This window comes from Atractosteus spatula, chromosome 1 (genome assembly GCF_055471065.1).
Source record: "Atractosteus spatula isolate fAtrSpa1 chromosome 1, fAtrSpa1.hap1, whole genome shotgun sequence".
NCBI lineage: Eukaryota > Metazoa > Chordata > Actinopteri > Semionotiformes > Lepisosteidae > Atractosteus > Atractosteus spatula.
Genome location: NC_142706.1, coordinates 4,069,054 through 4,091,229, shown reverse-complemented (window position 1 = coordinate 4,091,229; position 22,176 = coordinate 4,069,054). Strand labels below are relative to the sequence as shown.

Genomic DNA, 22,176 nt, shown 5'->3' with positions numbered 1-22,176 from the left:
CTCTCAACTGTTGTAGGAAAGAAGACGCTTACTTTAAAGCCAAGACAACCTTTTTTTAAACCGGAAGTTTTTTTTAAGGAAAAAAAAAAGATTTGTGAAAACAGCCCAGCAATAAAATGGCACACGCTTCATAAAACACTGCTTGAGAGATATCACTTGCACCATTAAGAACTAAACGACAAAGGATGTAATTTCAGTTCTGCCATGCAATATTAATCAAAACGGCTTTAAAACATCTTGCTGATGGGAAGTGTGACAATTTGACATTGAAGAATTATATGATGGAGACATCTATCTTCATCTGATTTCAAAGTAAACTCTATAAAACATACAGCTGTTTAATCTATCTTTACATTTCACCACAGGTTTTGACATGAGCATGCATTTCGAGGTGTATGGCCTTTCATGGAGATAGATTGTTTTATACCATCTTTTATATAGATTAGAGACCACCATAGGTTAGAGGAGTTTGTTTCTATTGGGAGTGTCATACAGTATCTCAGCTTGTTAGCTTCTAACTCAGAGCTCAGTGTTACATGCCGTGTCAGAGCCAGCAACAAAATGCAACTGCGACGAACAGATAAAAGGTTTTAGTTTTTTTTCTAAGTATGCTCCATTTTGTAGCATGGTAGTTGCAGTCTGAAGTCTAAGAATGTAACATTCTGTCTTGGGGTTTGATACAATAATACAGTACGTATGAAAATGTAATATCAATATGGTATATAATCATCAGGCAGAATTCTATTCCTTGGTGTTCAGAGGTTGAGAAGGCTGTTTCTTTTCTTTTGTGACCCCATGATTTAATGTAGTCTAAGTGAAGTCTTTAAATAATTAAGAGTGCCAATTAAATGCCTTGCAGCATCTTCAGAACTACGTTACCTGCAGTTAAAGTCTGATGCCTGCGTGTCGGCAGCCTGTGACGTCACAATGGCTCTGTCATCAGAGGGGAAGCGACTTGTTTTTCTTTCCTTTCTCCGGGCTTCAGGTGCCAAGAGGGAATCGGAGGCTGGAGCGGGTCTCGGGGTGGCACCGGGGGTGTCCAGCTCAGGGCACTCCCAGTCCTGCTCTGCACTCAGGGCTCATGGGACAGACACCGGGTTCCCATGGCCCTCACTAGGACAAATAATAATTATAATAGTTGCTTACACTTATATAGCGCTTTTCTGGACACTCCACTCAATAGCGCTTTACTGGTAATGGGGAATCCCACTACCACCACCAATGTGCAGCCCCACCTGGATGAAATGATGGCAGCCATAGTGCGCCAGAACGCTCCCCACACATCAGCTCTCAGTGGGGAGGAGAGCAGAGTGATGAAGCCAATTCATAGATTCAAATAACTCTCTGATAAAGGATGGGCGGCACAGTTCTGCTATAATTAACTAAATCTGTATGCAGTGTTTCGTGCTGTTTACAACACCATGAAAAGGAGTACCCAAATGTATATAGACATTTTATTGAACTTTGATTTATTCAATCACTTCAGCTGTTTACAAAAATGATTGTCAGTAACCCAAGCCAACACATTTTCACTCCCTCCTGAGTGCTAGAAGATACTTATTACAAATAATTATTTTCTTATTATAATAATTAGTATAATAGTAATAATTAGTATAGTAATCAAATCATTATTAGTATAGTAATCATTATCATCATTATGTATGAGAATTAAAATGATTAATTTATTAGGACATTTTTGAAGATGGTCACAGTACTTATACCTGAATTATTCTCTAGTATGTTAGCTTTCAGTAGCCATTGCTGTTGAGCTGCTGTATAAGCCTGATAAATCATATAAACATGTTCTTTTAGGAAAATAAAATATATATTGGTAAAAAAAACATTTGTGTAAAACAATACTTTTAAAGATATTATCTCCCTGAAGGTTTTGTGTTTACTGTTAGAAAAATATAACTTTGATACTTCACTTCTCATCTAAAGTCTGTTCACAATTTTAACTTTAAACAAATAATAATGTGTATACATATAAGCAATGCAGTTTGTAAGTCTCTGATTTTATTTTTTGTCTGTGACTTACAATGTTGATGGATTACCTCATATACTTTGAATTTCATTAGGTTTGTCTACGTTACCTACAGTAGTTTTTGATCTGCATTATTAATTATTAATAGGCCAAGCTTCCACAAAAGTCTCTGCAGTATTACTTTCTGTCTCTTGTAAATTATGGCAGTATTTTCCAGAGAAAGTAACATATAAATGTCAAAATGGATTACCTAGAAGTTGCCTGAAATTTTTAGAGAAAATTTATGTTTTTAAAAATAACTCAAAAGGCACTGTTTCATTATTAATTTAACTTCCCTGGAAGACAGCATTAGCATTTGTTCAGACTAAATCAGAAGTGAAAATCTTGCTAGTTTTAGAATTGTCATGCTTTTGTTTCTGGATACAGCTTGCTTCCGATATATACAGTAGTACACCATATTTGGATAGCTCAAAATCTTAACATTGCTGTGCAAACAGTAAATATTCTGTTAAAGAGAATGTCTATGGCATAATTTACTTTTCTGAACATGAGAAAGGTAGCATTTTTTCCCCTCAAACTCCAGGTAAGCATATCTAAACGAAGCCCTGGTATGGACTCCGGGCCTTTCTTCAGATACACTGGGCAGCAATTGCCATACTCCTACGATTCTTTGTGTAAGGAAGGGCTTCTCACTTTATTGCACTTTCCTGCAGTTTCCACTTGTGTCCTCCTGTATGTCTTCCACTGTTGACCCTGAAGCAATTCCTTGGGTCGACTTAAGAGATTATACAGTACGTAGTTGCATCAAGTAGTTTTCTCTGTCCATAGATGAAAGAAGTCGTTGGGGTTTGTTTTTTGTTTTTTTGTCTTCCTTTTCTTTTCCTGCCCCTGGGGTATTCTGCAAGCATTCCGTTTTGGGATCTTGTCTGCTGCTGGATCCTCTGGCCTTATGGGACACGGTCCCCTGGCTCCACAGTGTTGGGTTACTCATGCATGGTCATGCTTCCTAAATAATCAACTGGGTTTTCTGCACTGCGATGAAAGTGCATTAATTCCATAGAGTTTTGTAGCCTGTTGTACTGAAAGACACGTACTGTACTGTTTCTTTCTTGTAGTGCAGAGCGAATCTCAGGTAAATGACTTCCCCTTCCTCTGCCCTGCAACTCCCCCCACCCCTCCAGCTGTGCACACAAGGCCTTATAGCTTAAGTACCAGAGACTCGCGGTTGGGTTTCTTGCCTAATTAATTTTAAGAGTAAGTTCAAAACGGCATGCAGAATAAAATCTAAATAATAAGCATGCATTTACTTTGATTCATGTAGAGATATGTTTCGGAACCTTTTATTCATGCTATTCACTGGAGAGATGCAGATTGTGTTTTCATAACAAAAAACACTGACAAGGACAAAACTTCCATCTGAGCTGAACTGCTGTGGCGTCAAAGAAGACGATGCTTCTCACTCTGCTGTCTCTGGGGCTGTGCAATGTGCTCCACTGCATAGGAAATCTCGTTGTCTCTGTGTCATTGGTGATCACCACAACATGTCCCAACCTGCATCCCCTCTGGTTCAGGGAACATTGCAGAGAAGTCACATTTGGAGGGTTACAAAGGGTGAGCCAGGGAAATTGGTCCACGTGAAAAGTGTTTTACCTTTGTTTTTCTGCGGTGGCGATGCAAACGTGACAAGAGCTGCCTCAGACAGTTACATGGGCCGGGTTTAGTCTGACGTTGGCAAGCAGAGTTGTTTCTTGCGACTTAATTTGTTCTGTCTCCTGACAACACCAAAGGTTCGTTGGCAGGTTTTACAGAGTACAGTTGGTCCCCCCATTATGCCACAATCAGTGTTTCACTTTGTAGAAAAGTGTGGGAGTAAAAATAAATACAACCCAGGCCTTCTTTGAGTGAATGTTATTTATCTATTGAAGTCGCGAGACCATGAATGGGTAAAAATTAGAATCTTTGGTTCAGTTTCTTTGTATATGATCAGACTGACTGCGTGAAAATGCTTCATCCAAGCACAAGATAAAGCCACAATTTGCACATACTGTAGGGCATTTGACCTGAATCCAGGAAATGCATTTGGATGATTATAGGAGCTAAAGCTTTATGGAATAAGAAGCAGCAGTTACCCGTTGCACATGTTGAGGATGATCCAGAATACAGTCACAAAGATTACAGCTGCATGTGTATATGGGAAGATTACTACAGAGAGGAAATACAGTATGTGATGTTAAAGAAATAGGCAAATACATAAATATTTTAACAAAGGTGCAAATGTTCTGGAATTTTCATTGTGTTCAGTGTAAACAGCTTTAATTCACATCTGTATTTTTCACTACTTAGAAAAACTGGTTTCAATGAAGGTAATTTGCTTACGTTTTAAAAACGTTGTGTAACATATCAGAATTTAAAATTGCAAATGCTAATTGCAAAAAGGTATATCCCCCATGTATGAATGTTATATAAACTATTTTAAGTTCCTGCTTAATTTTACTTTATTTTAAAGGCTTGTGTAAAAAAATAATCATGATAATTTAAAAGTATTATTTTCCTGTTGTCTCATATAGATTAATTTTATACATTTTAACTAAAAAGGAAAATATTCACAGATGGCTAGAAAAGAGGTTTGTTAGCTCAGCTTACCAACTCATTTCATTTGACATTTGTTAACTAAGTGCCTTTTGTTCCTTGTGTTCACATAAGAAACAGAAAACATATTTAATGTGATAATGTTTCTTTATTAGCCCTATACAATTTCTTGCATTAGGAATTCATCTTTTTGCATACCCCAGCTTTTCTCCATGAGACACAGACAGGGAGAGAAGCTGGGGGTCAGAGCGCAGGGTCAGCCATTGTACGGCGCCCCTGGAGCAGTTGGGGTTAAGGGCCTTGCTCAGGGGCCCAACAGAGTAGGATTCCTCTGCCGGCCGTGGGATTTGAACCGGCAACCTTCCAGTCACAGGCGCGGCTCCTTAGCCACAGAGCCACCGCTCCGCAGAAAGCAAGGGTTTCCACTCTGCTACCAAACACTTTTTTTGTGTCTTAAACAGCAGTATAACCTCCTTGTAGCCATTAGATCTCAAAAGCAAATCTAGACTGGGCGCTGTCAGTGCTGTTGTGGGAGACCACCATGGAAAACCAGCCCATTTTGGTGGGCCCTAAAGACGCACATCGGCTTCCGTATTCCAAATCCTCGAAAGCGCTGACAAAGTCAGTGCAGTGGACGTCTTCAGAATGAGAAGTAAAACACGAGCCGCAGGGCACAACTGGGAATGACGTGGAAGTGCATTTAAAACCGAGAGCAGGAGGCTCTTTCCCACCCAGAGGGTAGCAGGGGGCAAGCTCTCCAGCCAGGTGGCTGAAGCTGACATCCTGTAGCCTTTCAGGCTGTGTATTTCTCCTCCTGGCCCAGAGGTTTCAAAACCAAAGTCATGTTGTGACCTACGGTACAATCATTCCAGTAAACAATGAAGAATCTTTAGTTTAGGCAAAACAGAATAGAACTGTAAATGAAAATAGAACTACAGTATATCAGTATAACATCTGACAACAACTTTATTAATTATTATTATTATTATTATTATTATTATTATTATTATTTTATTATTATTATTAAAGTCCTTAAAATATCCATTAAGTCCCCTCTATGATACAGTATATCTAAAAATAACGGTAAAATGGGGAAACATTTAAATCCATATGATTATTCTTGTTAATTCGTCAGTTCTTTTCTCTCTATTATTATTCCCCTGAAGTGAAGTACTTATTTATGCATCGTGGTTTTGCCTCAAAAAGAAAGCGAGAGAGAGAGAGGATTAGGTGATGATCACAACGTGTCATTGTAGAAGGTAATTATACAGTTCTGTGTGAAATTGAAAAACCTGTTCTTTATGTGGCCTAATGGATGTTAAGGTCATTAGTTATATGAGTCTTTTCAGCTGTAATCAGATGTGAAACATTCTGTTAAGCACCCATAAAGAAACATCTGCTTTGCTGAATGACCTTCTGGTAAAGAACACAGAGCATTCATTCAGTGAATATGTTGATATGTTACTCATTACAACTGCTTGGAGTCGGGATAGAAGGCTGGACTAATTTTAGAGTGCGCCTTTGGCTAGAGGTATAAACGGCAGCATTTTTTTTTTACGCAACGGCCTGGAAATCGCTTTTATTTTCCCCCTTGCAAGTTTTTGTTCTGTGCAGCAGGTGAAGTGGCTGACGCTTTTTGCAGCTTGCGGGGGGGGGGGGAGGTCCCAAGTGAACCAGATTGAGCGGCAGTCTCTCACACGTTCGTCCAGATGTGGCCCTGTAATGACACCCGTGGATATCCAGATACATTTGCCTAACGCAGTGCGGTTGATTGAAAGGGACAGTGGCTATACTGTATGCTGGTGTCAAATCTGACTTTGCCTCATTGTTATTCACGCACTTTCCAGCCGGGTCGCCTGCAGGCCATGACGGTTAACGTTTCCTTTGTGTTTCTTTTTTGTCTCGTGTTTTGGAACAGAACAACCCCCCAACCACCACCAAGGCCAGCCCGCGATCCAGCCTATCCCTCCTCCCCACAAGCCTCACCCGTCCCAGACACACCCGTCCGTCACCTCTCTGAACCGCAACTCCCTGACGAGTCGGAGGAACCAAAGCCCGGCCCCTCCGGCCGCCCTGCCCGCCGAGCTGCAAACCACGCCTGAATCCGTCCAGCTGCAGGACAGCTGGGTCCTGGGCAGCAATGTGCCTCTGGAAAGCAGGTTAGTGGCTTCCGCATCGGGAGGCTCCCAGGAGCTCCAGAGGCTCCTCGCCGCCCTCCCGTGGGCGGGCGTGCTGGACAGGGAGGTCTGGAAAGGGAACGCTTGTACTCGTTTATAGTTAGACATGCATGCATGCCGGTAAAGGAAGCATTAATGCGATGCACACATAAAAAAGATCTTCTTAAATGTAAAGAATGCCGCCGAGTGGCCTGTGTGCTCCTGTTATTAGCATCAGATCTCGATTGCTGCCGGGAGGTTTGGTGTGAGAGCACTAATGCATTTTCTCTTTAGTGTGTTGAGTCCGTCTGCCAGCCCACCCTCCCACTAAAGCACCATAACTAATCATCAAACCCCCATTAAAACCGTTTCCAGCTTTTAACGATGGAGGGACTTAGTGACAGCAGCATGCAAACCTCTTTCAGATGGGAGTGGGGGAGGTGGGGAGTGACTTTTGAAAGAGTCAGAGGGGTTGTGGCTCTTACGAGGTTAACAATGAGTTTTTCTTCTCCCATTCTTGTTTGGAACAGTGCATTTACTGTCTTCATTACCATTTATCTTGGCTATGCTATACATTGCCTGGTTTAGAGTGACTCAGTGTTTTCTGTGTTCTGTATTTGATGGTATTGCTTCAGTATACCACAGTAAACTTGTTTGCAGATAAAAGGCACTTCCATTTAAAAGATCTTTTCGCTTTGTCTTATAGAGTGTGTGGCTACCATAATTTCCATCAGATGTCTTTTCTCCTTTAAAAATGCCAGTTGCTCAAATGCTTAATGTCCTAGAATGGCCCGATGACTTTGACTTTCTTCTGAATATGGATAAAATAACATGTAGACATGCATTGTTAACAGAAGTATGTACCTCTGCTAATATGAAATTGGTCTCATAAAAACAGACACTCCATGGAAAATAAACAGTCTCACTGGCCAAAGAAAAAGGTTGTATGACATTCTGCCTCAAGTCAGTGAGTTTACTTTGGCTACGAGTGTAACTGTGTGTAAATGAACAGAAAAAACAGAAATGTCATGAAATACAGCTTTCCTAATCAACAAGTCCTTCTTTAAACCGGTTTTCAAGCAATGCCTTGCTGTATAAACAGCAAGTGTTTTAAAGTGATAATATTAATGGTATGTTTTCTTAAGTTTAACTATTTTCTGTGTAAGAAGTTGGGTAGCGATTTTTTTAAGCAGGTGTACTAGAATGTTTGCAGTTTCCCTGTGTCTCTAAAAAAAAGAATAAAGAATTATGGCAAAATAGACAACCAAAAGCTTTCTTCAAAAAAGGAAACTGACATTAATTAATGTAATGTAATCGTGTTAATTTCTGATCTTAATACAGGTTAGACGTAAACAAAAATGCATATTCTAAATTTCCAACAATTTCCACCTGACAACCCTGCAATTTTCCACAGCTGGCGGTAGAGGCTGATCCGCATACTGTTCTTTTTCCTGTTTTTTTCACTAAATGAATGCCATTTGTACTCATATGGAACTATACTGTATATGGTTTCAGTAGTCTTTTAGTCTAGCATGCATTTCAATATTTATACAGTATGCCTGCTTGTGAGTTGGTGCTCATTTAATATGCAACCATTTGCAGTTTTTAGCGCTAAAAAATCAGTCCTTTCTTTCCATTTGGCAACTTTGATCAATTTTTGGAAAATATGAATGTTTATTTAATATTATAAATGCCATTTACTAGACTTTACTCAGGGCAACAGGTAAAATTAGTTTTGTTCCTGCTAATTAAATTAAACAAAATCATCATTCACCTGGAGGTGTACGTTAAGGTTTTTAAAAACAAAATTTTAAAAAGAGGTCCTTTTATAGCTATTTAAAGTAAAACTAGTTCTCTTTAAGGTCATCTTCTACAGAATATCATTTCCATATACCCCTCCCTCTATTCTTAGGCTTAATATTTCTGGGGTGTTATTCTTCAGCTGTGCAAATAAGGGCGTCTGCTGGAAGACGTGTGCGCTCCACCCCCCACCCAAGGAGTGATCCCACAGTTCCTTCAACTCCACACTCGGACCACTCCCCCACAACCACCAACATGAGGCCGGGGCCACCCCTGAGTGTAAAGCTACTGCTTTTGGAATTATTTCTGAATGCAGTGTGACTGACAGTTGTGTATGTTTCTGACAATGCTAACACTGAAAAAGAGAAATAGCAGGTTGGTTTCACGTTCTGAAATAATTCTTACTGGAAAGGCTTTTAACTGCCAGGGACTTACGGAAATGTCCTCCCCTAACTGGACCTTTTTAGCCATGAACAGTGAAGGCTGTGAGGGGACCTGATCCAAGATTTAAAAGGGCACTAAAGGCATTGACAAAGTCAACCCTGCTTACGTCTTCAAAACAGGAAAACCTGGACCACAGGATGGAAATTTGATATATGTGAAAGTGCGTTTAAAATTGGGACAGGGGGCACTTCTTTACACAGAGGGCTGTGGGAGTGTGAAACAAGCTGCCCATCTGTGCTGCTGAAGCTAATACCCTGCCTTTCAAGAAACAGCTGGATAAGATCCTTTCATCAGTTAGCTACTAAATGCCAAATGGGCTATATGTGCCTGATGGCCTCCTCGTTTGTAATTCATAATACTCGAGTGAGGGAGACTCATTCTGCAGTTGCACTTTGTGAATACCACATCTGGTTTTCCTCTCCTTTTTGTAATGAAGTTGTAAGTTATATATGGAAATTGTGTGTAGTGTTTAACCAATAACTGTTCAAAATACATGTCATTGTATTGTATGGCTAGAGTATAGCCTTTTAAAAAGAACATTTCATTATCTTTTTATGATATGACATGGAGTATTTTATTCTGTTGGCTCAATGGTATTGTTTCCACAACCGTGATTAAATATGTAAAATATGATTTAATGAAAGAATAGTATCCAATTTGCTCTATCTCGTCATATTGTGCATTTATACTTTTCCTTATCAATTGTATAAATCATGTGAAACCTGCACACATACCTTGAGTTCATAATTACTAAAATTAGTTCAACAAAGATTTGTGTCCAGGAGGATACCAGTTCAGTGATGTGGAATGGAAAGCTGTTAGTGACAGCCAAACTGTGGGTTGCTAATCTCAATGCTTAGAATTGGAAACAACAGACCCGCTGGCAAGATGTTTGATTCCGAACAACAGACCAAAATCATCTTTGGTTTCTATCCTGCATTGCATTTATTAATTTGCTGATATCAGTTGAGCTTTAATCTTTGGAAATTCTATACCATAAATCAGAGCAATTTAATTAGCAAGGCATTGCTTGAACTCTTTGAAGCTCTGAGCTGTACCCATGTTTTGGAGTTACCCCAGCTGAAAAAATATGTACTAGTTTGGACTTTGGTTAGACCCGTTTTGGAAATTGGCAGTGTAACCTACAGTGCTGTAGGTTAGACGTGCCCAGAACAACATACCAGCAGTAGCTAATTGGTCCAAGAATCTAATCCAGCTGTTTCGTGAAGGATCCCAGGCTTTGACAGCATGGCTGAGTGGTTTGTTCCATGCTGCCACAACTCTTCGTTTTGCATTTTATGATTGCACTTTGCACTTCCCTCTTCTAGCTCGTGATTCACTGTGAAGGAGATTGCGCAGGAGACAGATTTGTGGTTTATGTTGGACGCTGATTTGCTAGGAGTCTGTAAAGAGTCAATTACTGCATTCACAATTTCAAAATGGTTTCTAGGACTTGAGAAAGACGAAACTAAACGGTTATTTTTTCATTTTCAAAATTTTTTTTATCTCTTCCGTTACCAAAAGTGAGTGGGCATTCCTTGACAGGTAGATAATGCTGAGAGTTCACTACGGCTTGCAGTATTATGGTTTTGATTTAGTGTGCTGTACATGATACCACTTGTATCTGACTCATTCTTAATCCCAGATTCATTGTGAAAGTGCACATCCCACACAATTCTCATCTCCTTTTTTAGATTCCTTGTATTTATAGGGGTTTTACAAGGAATTTGTATTCCTTGTATTTATAGGTTCTTTGCATGAACCTCTTGATGAGCGGTTCATGCAAAGGACATGAGAGCACACCTCTTGAGAGCACACAACTGCATGCATGTTAGAATTGTGTAAAATAAAACTGGGCAAAAAATAAAAGCTGTTCTACGTAAAATGGTCTTTATGATTACCCAAAAGGTACGTTTGTATTCTTTGCATGCTGTAGTGGTTTTCTTTCCATATGTTATGTTGTTTTAATTATCTGCTGAAACACAGTATTTTATAAACTAACTATATTATTTTGCTGTATCAGCATGCACTTAGGACACTGGAAAGGGAGCATATAACAATTTGATATTGTACTAAAAATAATCCTTGAGGAGAAATAAACAGTAAATCCTGATCGCTATCGTTAGCCGAGAATCTTAAGCCCTTTGTCTGCATGAAGGTTCTAATTAAGCAGAATCTTAATTTTGTCTCAGATGCTGCTCTTCTCAATATTTTCTCTTACTGTATACTTCTTAACAACAAGGAGGCAGTTCAAAATGGGTAATGCCTTTAATAATACAATAACAACATATGTTGTTCTCTTGGTTGGTTGCAGTAACATCTTATGGATGAGCACTTTATTTTTTGATCAATGCATCTTTGGTCTCCCAGTACAAATGACAACTTTTAGGCTAAGACAGATCTAAAAAATGTGTCTTAACTATGTGCATAAACCCGTGTGATGTAATGAGTTTATTCTGACATATTTTCTAACCTTTTTTTTAGTTTGCCTTCTTTTTTCAGAGTAGTTTACAGCATCTCTCTACACAGCATTGTGTGTGCCCAAAGGCAACAAATAGACAACCGCACAACTATTCACTCCTTCACTTTGGAATACACCATGGAAAATCCAATTATTCTATTAGCAGCAACAGTAACACACTAGGGGATCGTCTTAAAGTGCTGCAGGACTGTAGGAGCATTTGGCCAGCACCTGCTACATGCGCTCAAAAAGAGCCCAGGCAGGTGTTTGTGAAAAGCAAAGGCACAACAGCGTCTTTCTCCATGCGGTATTGCTTGGGCCTTTAGTCTGTACAGGAATGAATGCCTGAATAGCTGTGTCATGTGCGTCTCCATTTAACACTTTAATTACTGTGACCCTTAATTGTTGTGTTACAGTTAAATTGTACATCTTTAAGTAATTTGTATCAAGCCACTACTTAGTCTCATGTCTGCATTCCCTTAAAGTGCTGATGAGGATCAGTTTAGACTTTTTTTATCTACAGTAGAAATGCCGAAAACATTGAGCTATTGACAGTGAAGTGCTGTGCGCTTTGAGAGACTGCGACACTCAGAGTCCGTATAAAACAAATTCTTTGTTGTCAGTTGTTCAAGAGCGACATTCAGAAACATGAAAAGGGATATTTGGATTAGCATAGTAATTTGCTTCTCAAAGTTACAGCATTTCTAATCAATTATAAGCGGTCATCCAGTCTGTTTGCCTTCAGACGTTTACACAGTTACGGCATTTGTTAATCTTGTCCAAAAAATTTAATCTGCTCAGTTCAGGGACGATAGGCCTACTGAAGATCTAAAATATCTTGACTTCTATGCGGATTTGGGGAGATCTATCTGCACTTGCCTTGACTAAATATATGTGAAGCAGAATTAAAAGTTTGTTTATTCGGTTCTATTCCTAACATGAAATGCTCATAATTTAATTTGCATATTTTGCCTAATTTTTAGGAGTTTATTTAGATTCATGGCTGTCTTATGTGCTTTTAGAATAAATTGCATACAATACACTTTTATTGCTTATTATTTCAAGCTCTTTAGGCACCAGATTTAATTAGGATATGAGCCAAATTTAAAGCATAGTTCCATTTTCAAATAGAGTTCCACCTTATTAAAGAAAAGCGATCCAAAAAACTCTCTTGACAGAGAGGAACTCGCTTAACTGGAGAAACTGTATGAGATGGTGAAAGTCAATTAAGCCTAAAACAGTTTATGCTAACATAAAAGAGATTTAATCAACCCGAATTGCCATTAAGGGAGAAATGCACAAACAATATGGATGTACTTTTCATAACCTATCATCCACAACACTATATTCTTTAAAGGTTTTTCTCTTAATTGTTTTATAAATATATTAACACTTTGCTGCATTGTCCAAATACATTTGCAATGTAAAATCACAGAAAATAGTAAAGTACTAATAGTGAATTAGTGAATTGTAAAAATAATGAATTGTTTTTTCTTTAAAAGCCATGTCTGGTCTATTTCCTTAAATTTGTCCCAACGTATGTCTAAGGAAGGGTTTCTTTTAGCAAATTTTAATGTACACGATAAACTCTTTCGTAATATACATATATGTGTGTGTGTATTTCAGTGTACTGTATGTATCCCAATAAGTGTTCCAACAGTGTCGCAAAACCATCTTTTTCCTTGTAATTTCTTTGTTATATCATTAAGCTTATGCTTTGGAATATGAATTCTGGTCAGTCATTTATTTTGTGATGATTCATTTGTTAATAAGCAATAGTGTGACAGACAGAAGAAGAACTGAAACCCAGGAAAGGTTACAAACAAGAGGGACAGTAATGTAATGTTACTGTAGTAGCTTATTGATGCAAAAATTTCATATGGTCATTTCTTGAAGGTTCAAAGGAGGTTGGACTTTTGGATCGCTTTCACTCTTGTGTGTTCAGTTCTTCATTGATATTTTTTAAATATACTCTTTTCAAAATAATAATGATAATAATAATAATAATAAACTTTTTATAGTGCCTTTAAAAGTGGCTTCTCAAAGCTCTTTACAGAACAACAAACAGAAGGTGCACATTGAGAGTTGATAGTAGATGTGGTACAGAATACACCAGGAAAACCAAAGGGCACACAGAGCCAGTTAAATAAAGGCCCTTTTAAAAAAGGGCCAAAATTGAGTCTAGATTTGAAAGGGCTTAGGGAAGGTGACTCTCTGATGTCCTTGGAGATAGAGTTCCAGAGCTTTGGGGCGCAGCAGGAGACGTCCCTGTCACCCACAGAGTGAAGACGGGCTTGGGGGACAGAAAGGAGAAATAAAGGAAATAAAACACTGTGAGGCTGCATTGCTGGGCTTGTGAGTTATGTCCACAGTCATCCCCAGGTCATTTTTCGGCGTGGCTCGATCTGCTGCTGCTCCCCAGCACCGAGAGAACAAGCGGCGGGCTGCAGTTTAACGAAGGGAAGTTAAGGTGCTGCATTCCAGTGAGGGCTCTGTGTGCGGCAGCAGCGGCTGAACCTGAGGAGCGGTCCACGAAGACACCAGTCCGCAAGAGCCCAAAGTACAGCCGCAATACCTCACTGAGCCATTCTCTCGGGCTTTAAATATACCTCCGCAGCTAACCACTCAGCATCCAACAGAAAGGAACCCCCCCTACAGAACCCTCTCTTTCTTCACTACGGGCCTGTCTTGCCCTCTGGGATTTGAAAGCTCCAAAGGTTTGCTAACTCATGAGAATTCCCGGGATATTACAGGATATTAATTAACCTCTTCATAATGCTATAATATCCAGAGGTGAGTTTATATCTGTAATCCTGCCACCTCTTCCAGGCCCGGAAATTGTTGGGCATGAAGGCTGTGCTCCCACAATACAAACACGAAGATCCTTCTCGGCACGTTTCCTGTACACTCCACTGCATCTGTGTGGCATAACGCGCTGTGGCAGATCTTTACCACGTCCTCTGATAAATGTTATTTTGAACTGAGTTCTGTAGTGGTGCTGGAGGCAAAAATAAACATAATATTTCTTTTTAATGGGTTGTTTGCTGGAGTGGTCTCCATAAACTTGGTAACCAATTTATGTGCTCACAAAGGTGTATAAAAACAGGCTGATTCAGTTTCAGATGATGCCTTTCAGACTTGAGTGTTTTGTTCCCTTCCAGAGTTGATTTTTATTGTGGTTTGTACTGTAGTTTGTGGGATTTCATCAAATAAGAATTATTATTATTATTATTATTATTATTATTATTATTATTATTATTATTCAGTGGTTGATTCTCAGTCTCTCATGATCTCTGGGTGTATTTCCACGGCAGGATTCTTTAGTCCTATTTCCTTGCTGTGCAAAGGCCTGACCCACAGCCAGCACAGGCCAGCATCCTCCTTGCTCTGCTGTTACTGTTTCTTTTATCTGTTTCCAGCCGGATCCTGGCTTGGTTCTCCCCATTATTGCTAGTTCGCCTGATGGATCATTTCCTGGATCAGCATGCATGAAGCTATTGAAGTTATTACAATAGAATAAAACATTGCTTGTTTTTGTAGGCTTACATGGACTTCCACTTCCCAAACAATCCCATTGCTTCTGCTTGCTGTAGAACTAACTTGTCCCCGACGTACAGTAGTTCTATGTCATATTGCACAGTGTCGGGCAGGTTTGGAAGTTACTGTGGTATGCGCTGATCGACACCAGAGAGTGTAGAGTATAGCAGAGTCCACGTGAATGGCTATGCACCACATAAGCTGTACTATATGAGCTGCAAAGTGTTGTGTCAGTGAAGCTGAGCCCAGGTAGTCTGTAGAGATGCAAATCTTATTAACAACAAATGGATCGGAGACCCTGAAATATATTATTGCCTTCAAGAAAAGAGCTTACAGACACATGATATCAATTTTCTTCTTCGAGCTTTCAGGTTCGGCTCCTGTTGGAATGAAATAGCATGAGGGTGTAGAGAGCTCCTTCCAGGGCTACATTGTCCTTTGGCCCCTCTCCATCCGGGATCTTAATCACTTAATTGAATTAATTACTTTGCTTAGTTGGCTCCGATAAGCTAATTTCTCACATCTTAAATTGTTGACGATTTAAATGGTACTGCAGTCAAACCTGCAGTACTCTAGCCATCTCAGAGCAAAGTTTTGCACAACAAAAACAAAATATCCACGTACAGTTGCATTTATGTGGGTTGCGGATAACATTTACCTGCTTAGTACACCTCACAATTCATGATTTAAAGAACCGACTTCTCTCATAAATTGGATTTAGAAAATTAGTGAAGTTAGCACTCAAAATGGTAACACATTTAAAGCTGTGTGATTTTTAATGAAGAGGTTTCTTAAGAACTCCTAGCAAATAATGTTCTCTCTCTGTTACAAGTTATTAATGATCTCATCTTAGGTTTTAGGCTTACTGCATGGCTGTTTCTTAACCAAAATGCAAAATACAGCAGATTAAACACCAAAGCCTGGCACTAAATCTGGAGTGCAGAAGGGAAAATATTTGTTTTTAAGTGGCCATTATAATCCACTCAGGCTTCCTACACAATTCTTAAAAATCACTCTTAACCCTTCAGGCTGTCCTGTTGTCTCTCGTTTCAGCCAAACTATTTTCTTTCAGTCTGTTCAGCTGAGTCTCTCTTTCAGGGGGTTGTTGTTAATGGCCTAAAGAATTTTCTTTTGAAAATATGAAATCTCAGTTATGCCTTGAGTGTGGTTAGACCACTGCATTCAGCTTCTTATGCACACAGAGTCACAACTGGAATTTGAGGCTTCACCTCTCAGAGGGCTCCCCCCCTCCTCCACCTTTCCCATAAATATTTTCTTTTTTTTTTGTTGTGATTTTGTTTTGTTTCATCAGACCAGAGGCTGGGTAAGGACACATGGTTAATCAACTGGGGTAGTGTTGTGAGAAACTGCTACAAAATTGAATAACAACGTGCTAATTGTGTGTCTCTGTATCTCATTTCCATGTGTAGAAAATTAGCAAAGCAAGCAGTTCTCGAAAATGGGCATGACAACCTTATAGAGATGGATGTATTTACTCCACCGTGCCACGATGGCGGTTATGGGGATGGGTACGTTCTTCTAAGTGTTCACATGATACTAGCTGCTGATGTTAAAATATCAACACTGAGCCTAGAAAATCCTACATAATGATTCTAGGGCGAGTGTTTCAGGACAAAGCCTATTTTCGCTGCCGTCTGTTTTTCTAATGCCAGCGTTGTTTTATTGCTCTTTATTCCTCCTTGAGAATTACACTAGATGGCATAGCGGTAATGTTTCCATTTGGCATACAAATGCTAATTGGTTTGTCACATATAATAGCTCATAAAACAAAATGCATGCAAGTAGAACATGCAGACAAAAATATAGATGAGATGTGCATTTTTTAATGCGTTGGAAGGCTTTGCATCATTACCTGCTAAATCTGGTTTACAGTTTCAACAGTGAACTCCAGCAGCTTTCTGCTATGCCTGGTTTGAATGACAATTTTGAAAAGAGCTAATGTAGGGCACAACCGTATCTGGCGTGTAGTACTTTAAAGAAAGTTAGCCCTGCCACACACTGCGGTAACTTTTTTCGTGTAATTGCACATGACACATGGTTTCAGAATTTCTTTCACAAATGTCACAAGCAGGCCCAAACAAAGGAGCATTTAGGCGACTGCTAATTTCAACAAAGGCTTGGGGCAGTGTTGTAAAGTATAAACAACCCTTATTGAACCGGTATGTGAGGAGTTGCAAGCTATCAACTTGTGAAATTACAGCATTTTTGAAGGTAAACTTCTTCAGGAATGTATGTGCAACTTCTATATACAACATCTGTGAACATGTGCAAAGGAAATGTTTTTATTTTGTTTGTCAAACTTGTGACAACTAATTAGCTAATTCAAGCCAATACCATTTCAATGGGATAGGCATGTACAGTATCTAGAAAAAATAAGTTCTAAAAGTTCAATTTTATAAAACATTTTTGAAAATCTTTGTTATTTGTAAACACTGGTAGTTCATAAAATAGTCATTTCAGACATTTTCATTCTTTTCATTCTAAAGAATGAAATCTTTATCTTTATAAATCTTTATAAATCTTTGCAGTTATATTGCTGTTAAGAATTTCAACATAGTGCTGTTTTCTTTGTTTGGAAAATAATAGTTCTAGTTTATGTAGTCTCCTTGCAACCTAGAGGTATACTCAGCATTTTCAAAACTACACAAAGTACAGTATATACAGTAAATATAAAATCATACTAGTTACATGACTTTTTGTTTTAGTCAAATACCAGCTAGGTATGCCATTTTGAAACTCAAGCAAAACGTTATGCTTATTTTATGGCATGCACAATTGGATTAAAATGCTCAGTCATATATCACAGCTAGAATCATTCTTGTTTGTTACGTTGTTTAATGTCCTTATGCTTCATTTTCCAATGTCTCTGTTTTTGAGAATTGCTTAACTTTGCAATTTTTGAGGGTTTTTTTTGCAAATTAAGAGATGTAATGAAGGTAAATAAATATGAGCAAACCATATTTAAATAAGCTGATTCTTTAAATTGTGTTTCTACCCTGTAAATTCTTAAGGGAATAACTGGTATAAAAACTTAAGAAAAAAATGAAAGCATGTCTCAGAAGGTTTAAACTGCTAAGTAGTCAAATTGATGGTTTTAATAATGGTAGTTTTATTTTCCAGCTGTTATTCTTCCCAAGAGATGCGTAGTCGAGCTTCAGACCTGCAATCCCCTGTCAAAAGTGTTAAATTTGAATTAGGGGATCAGGTTTAATTGTCCAGACCTTACTTTTAACCCAGAACCTTAAGCTATTAGATCAGTGGTGGTGGGATAGAAAAGAAACCACCAAGGTTTTAATTTATCAAATGTGTTGGTTTTCACAGGGGTAAAAAAGTTAATAGAAAGCAGCCAACTAATGCATTCGATTAAAATAGCTGACCTCGTTAATTATCGTAGGTACAATAGTCTATTAGTCAATCATAGTTGTACCAAAGGACAGCATGGGATTTCTTTAAGACTAAATAAATCAGGTTTCCTCATCTGTTATAAAATAATTAGTGGAATGGCACTGAAACCAGATTGCGAGACCTCATTTCTTAAGCAGTGTGTGACCAGACTTTCTGTTATTTTTTTGTGTCGTGCGAATTTTTACCATTCAAAATGCTTCTACTTGTCGTGTTGTCTTGCAGGCATTTCCTCTTTAAGACGGGCACGGGCACAACACCTCTCTTCAGCACAGCCACCCCAGGCTACACGATGGCCACCGGAGCCGTCTACTCCCCGCCAACCCGGCCCCTGCCGCGGAACACGCTTTCCAGAAGTGCATTTAAATTCAAGAAGTCATCAAAGTACTGCTCCTGGAGGTGCACCGCCCTCAGTGCTGTCGGCGTCTCTGTCCTGTTGTCCATCCTGCTCTCTTACTGCATAGGTAACTACTGCAGCCCGCGTCCGCTTCTTCACAGGAGACGGACAGTGATGCTGGCACTCCGATGCTTGTTCAGCGAGAACCGATGCCTTCTTCAGAAAACAAATCGACTTTGGTGCTGAGGCGGAATTGCAAGCAAACAAGAATTCTAACCTTGCATTACATTTTTTTTCCCCCCTCCATTTGTCAAAATACCTAATCCCCCGAGAGATACACAATCAGTAAATCCCAGTGAGAGAGTGATAATTTGATTTTAATAAAAGCCATTTAAATTTTTGGCTTGAACATACATGATGGAGTCCCATTTAAAATAATTTAACAAAGTTGTTAACATGCCTTTCACATTGTTAGTTCTTTTATTGTTGCTGCTGCTGTGTTAGATTACACACTACATTCAAATCAAGTTAAAATCTTGACTGTGTGCCCTAATGTGTCAGCTCAGATGTTTTGACTAAATGTGTAGATGAGAGCATAGTGATCATATTTGATATGGATGGAAAATGAGTCAGCCGGGATGCAAATTTGCAGTGTGGTTAGGAGGTTTTGTCTTTTGTGTCTTGGTTTGCTCTGGGAGGTGTTATCTTTAGGGCTCTAGAGACAGATGTTTTGGTTAGAATTATTGCACCTTACTGAAGCATAACAGGCCACAACTGCCATTGACAAATAATGGAAAGAAAATCATGAAATAAAAAGACTAACAGCCTGAGAATGTGGTTTTGCACAGTGGATGGCTGTCTGGAGTCACTGTTGAAAGGATTCTCTCCACTTGTGGCCATGGAGGCTGCTTGTATAAACAGGCTCTCTTACTGATAAAATCTTCACAGCTTACTTCAGCTAAAATGTTTTCTCCTCAGCTGGAAAGTAGACATAGGGTTTAGAGCTTCTTCCCAGGGGAAACATAAATGCACGAAGGTTTTGCCTTTTTTATGATGTAAGTCAAAGCCAGCTCTCTGGTAACCTTTAGTGTCTGGGCTGCAAAGATAAAAAAAGAGATAAAGGAGATTTATCTCCGCCAACTTTTCCTGCGGTATCATCTGGATATGTGTTACCAGTTCTGCTGCGGATTTCTTGGCACTGAAGTTATATTAAAATGACGAGAAAGAAAGGCAACACACTCATGAAAAAAATAATAACAATAACAAATAAGCTTCTGGACGTAAAAATAAAGGATCTTTTGTTCTTCAGAGGCTTAAAAACATCTCTTAATCTCTCTGAATTTCTGATCCAAAAAAAGGTGAACATAATGAATACTGCAGTTGTTTATGTCTTAAAGAACCTTCTTCTTCAATCCAGCGATCTCTTCAAAAATCAAATATGGCAGCTTGGTTTTTGTTAGGTTTTGCTTGTGGTTTATTGCTCAGTGAAGTTGCATGAGCCGTTTGTTGTCACTTTAGAAAGCATTTTGTCTGCACCAGAGTCATCACCTGGAAGGGTATCACCATCACGTGAACAGATCCACTGCAGTTCCTTTCAGTTGCTGCTGCTGTGGAGGAGAATCGCACCACTGTTCTATCCTGAAATCTCATATTAGCAACTAATCTGTAGACCAACCCTTATCAGCTCTGGGGTGTTTTAAGTGGAAATTACTTTTTACTAAAGCATCAGTATCCCTTGCCATGCATTCCTTAAATCCCCTTTATTTGAAGAAGAAATAGAGTAACATTAGTAAATGGATTTCGGAACTACTCGATGCACACTATCCACTTGCTTATGAGCACAGCAGGACACTCAGAAGAAAAGCTAATTTATGGAAAAATATGGATTCCTAATCACAACACAGCCCTGTAGGGGACAAATATTACTATGCAGCTTTAGATGCATCATTCTTTTATCTTAAATTCCTGCTTTGGTAACACTCCAGCAATTCTTATCAAACCTCATTATCTCCCTTTTATAAATCCTTATAGTTCTTTGGTCTACAGTTCTGTTACTCTGTATATTGGAAATAAAAGACCAGTAGCCCATGTTAACTATTCATGAAGGAAGAACATTCACGTAGAATGTTTTTGGTGGAAAAACAATGAGGGAGGAGGTCGCAACAGCGTTAATGAAGATGACCCTGTTCCCGTCTTCATTTTCTTCTTTTTTGCTCATCAAAGCACATTTTCTTCATCAACTTTTTTTTTTACCCCTTTTGTTCTTTTGGGTTTTTTTAAATCCCCCAGCTTCCATATTAAAGTTTCGTTTAAACTGAAATGATTTGATGTCCTGAGAGTTTACCCTTAATGCAATCTTGAAAGACATTTATGGTGGGAAGCCAGACAATGACAGGGAGAGATCTTAATCAACCGACATGAGCAGTAGAGGGTCCTGTGAGAAACAGCAGAATGTCCCTGTAGTCTGCTAGAATCTATTGAATATTGGTGCATGAAAATGCAATTACCTTCCCTTGAGATCACATACAATAATATATTTTAAAGAGAGTGTTTAAATACATGCATTTGCTTTGATTTCCAGGTTAAATTCAAATTCCTTCAGCACCTACTGTATATATTTGTGTGGAAGAAATACCCCCTCCTTTTACAGTGCAACCTCCCCCCACAAAATGTCTTGACTTTCTGAAACACATTTCCTATCCTATTCCTCACTTGTCCTAAGCACTGTGAAGAAAGACGTCATTTCAGTTCTGGGTAATGGAGGGGGTTACCAAGCGCAGAAGCTGTGGATTTTGGTGACAAGATAATTTTCTGTATTTGTACCAGCAGAGAGACAATGTAATAAAAAAAAGTAATAGCCGAGCTGGGAGGGATCTGGGTTCTTCCATTTCAACATTTATCATTGCATTTCCTACTTACCGAGAGGTTTGATGTTGCAGTTACTGGCCTCTACAGTTCCTGTCACTGTAATGCTTCTAGCTTCTGCACTAACAAAATAGATGCAGGCCTCTCTTGGCACTCTCCCTCAATTAGGGATGCCTCCTTGGGTTAGGGTTTTTTTATCTTGCTCTTAAGACACCTGGCAAGTCAGCATCGTGTCTTAAATTTAAACTCCTCTCCTCCCTGCTGGTTTTTTATCATGCCACACTGTCCTCTGGATCCTGTTCATTCTCCGCATCGCACACCTGTCAGAACAAGAAAAAAATAGAGATGTTTTCCTGAGAGAAAATGTCAAACTGAAAGGGGCACCTTACTGTAGGGGGAAAAAAAATACACTATGTGCGCTTGTCTTAGTTTTGTTGTGGACAGATATGATTTAGTTTCATTTCCTACCAAGCACAGCTTTTCAAGTGGTTTTTGTAGAGCAATTAAATGTTCTTTTCCTTGATTCAAAGATAGCTTGTCTTATTTTGTTTTGCATATTGTTTGTTCCTCTCCAGACTGA

At 39.0% G+C, this 22,176-nt stretch overlaps 1 protein-coding gene across 3 annotated transcripts in view; it reads left to right on the top strand.

Moving 5' to 3' along the window:
* Positions 1-22,176, top strand: part of LOC148840435 (teneurin-3) — a 276,657-nt gene that overhangs the window by 169,411 nt on the left and 85,070 nt on the right. For 2 of the 3 annotated variants that reach the window (XM_088919813.1, XM_088919804.1), the window contains exons 5-7: positions 6,492-6,732; positions 16,402-16,500; positions 18,620-18,858. In XM_088919813.1, the coding sequence (XP_088775939.1) occupies positions 6,492-6,732; positions 16,402-16,500; positions 18,620-18,858 (579 nt within the window). The remainder of the gene's footprint in view (positions 1-6,491; positions 6,733-16,401; positions 16,501-18,619; positions 18,859-22,176) is intronic. The other variant, XM_088919821.1, reaches the window with a different exon arrangement.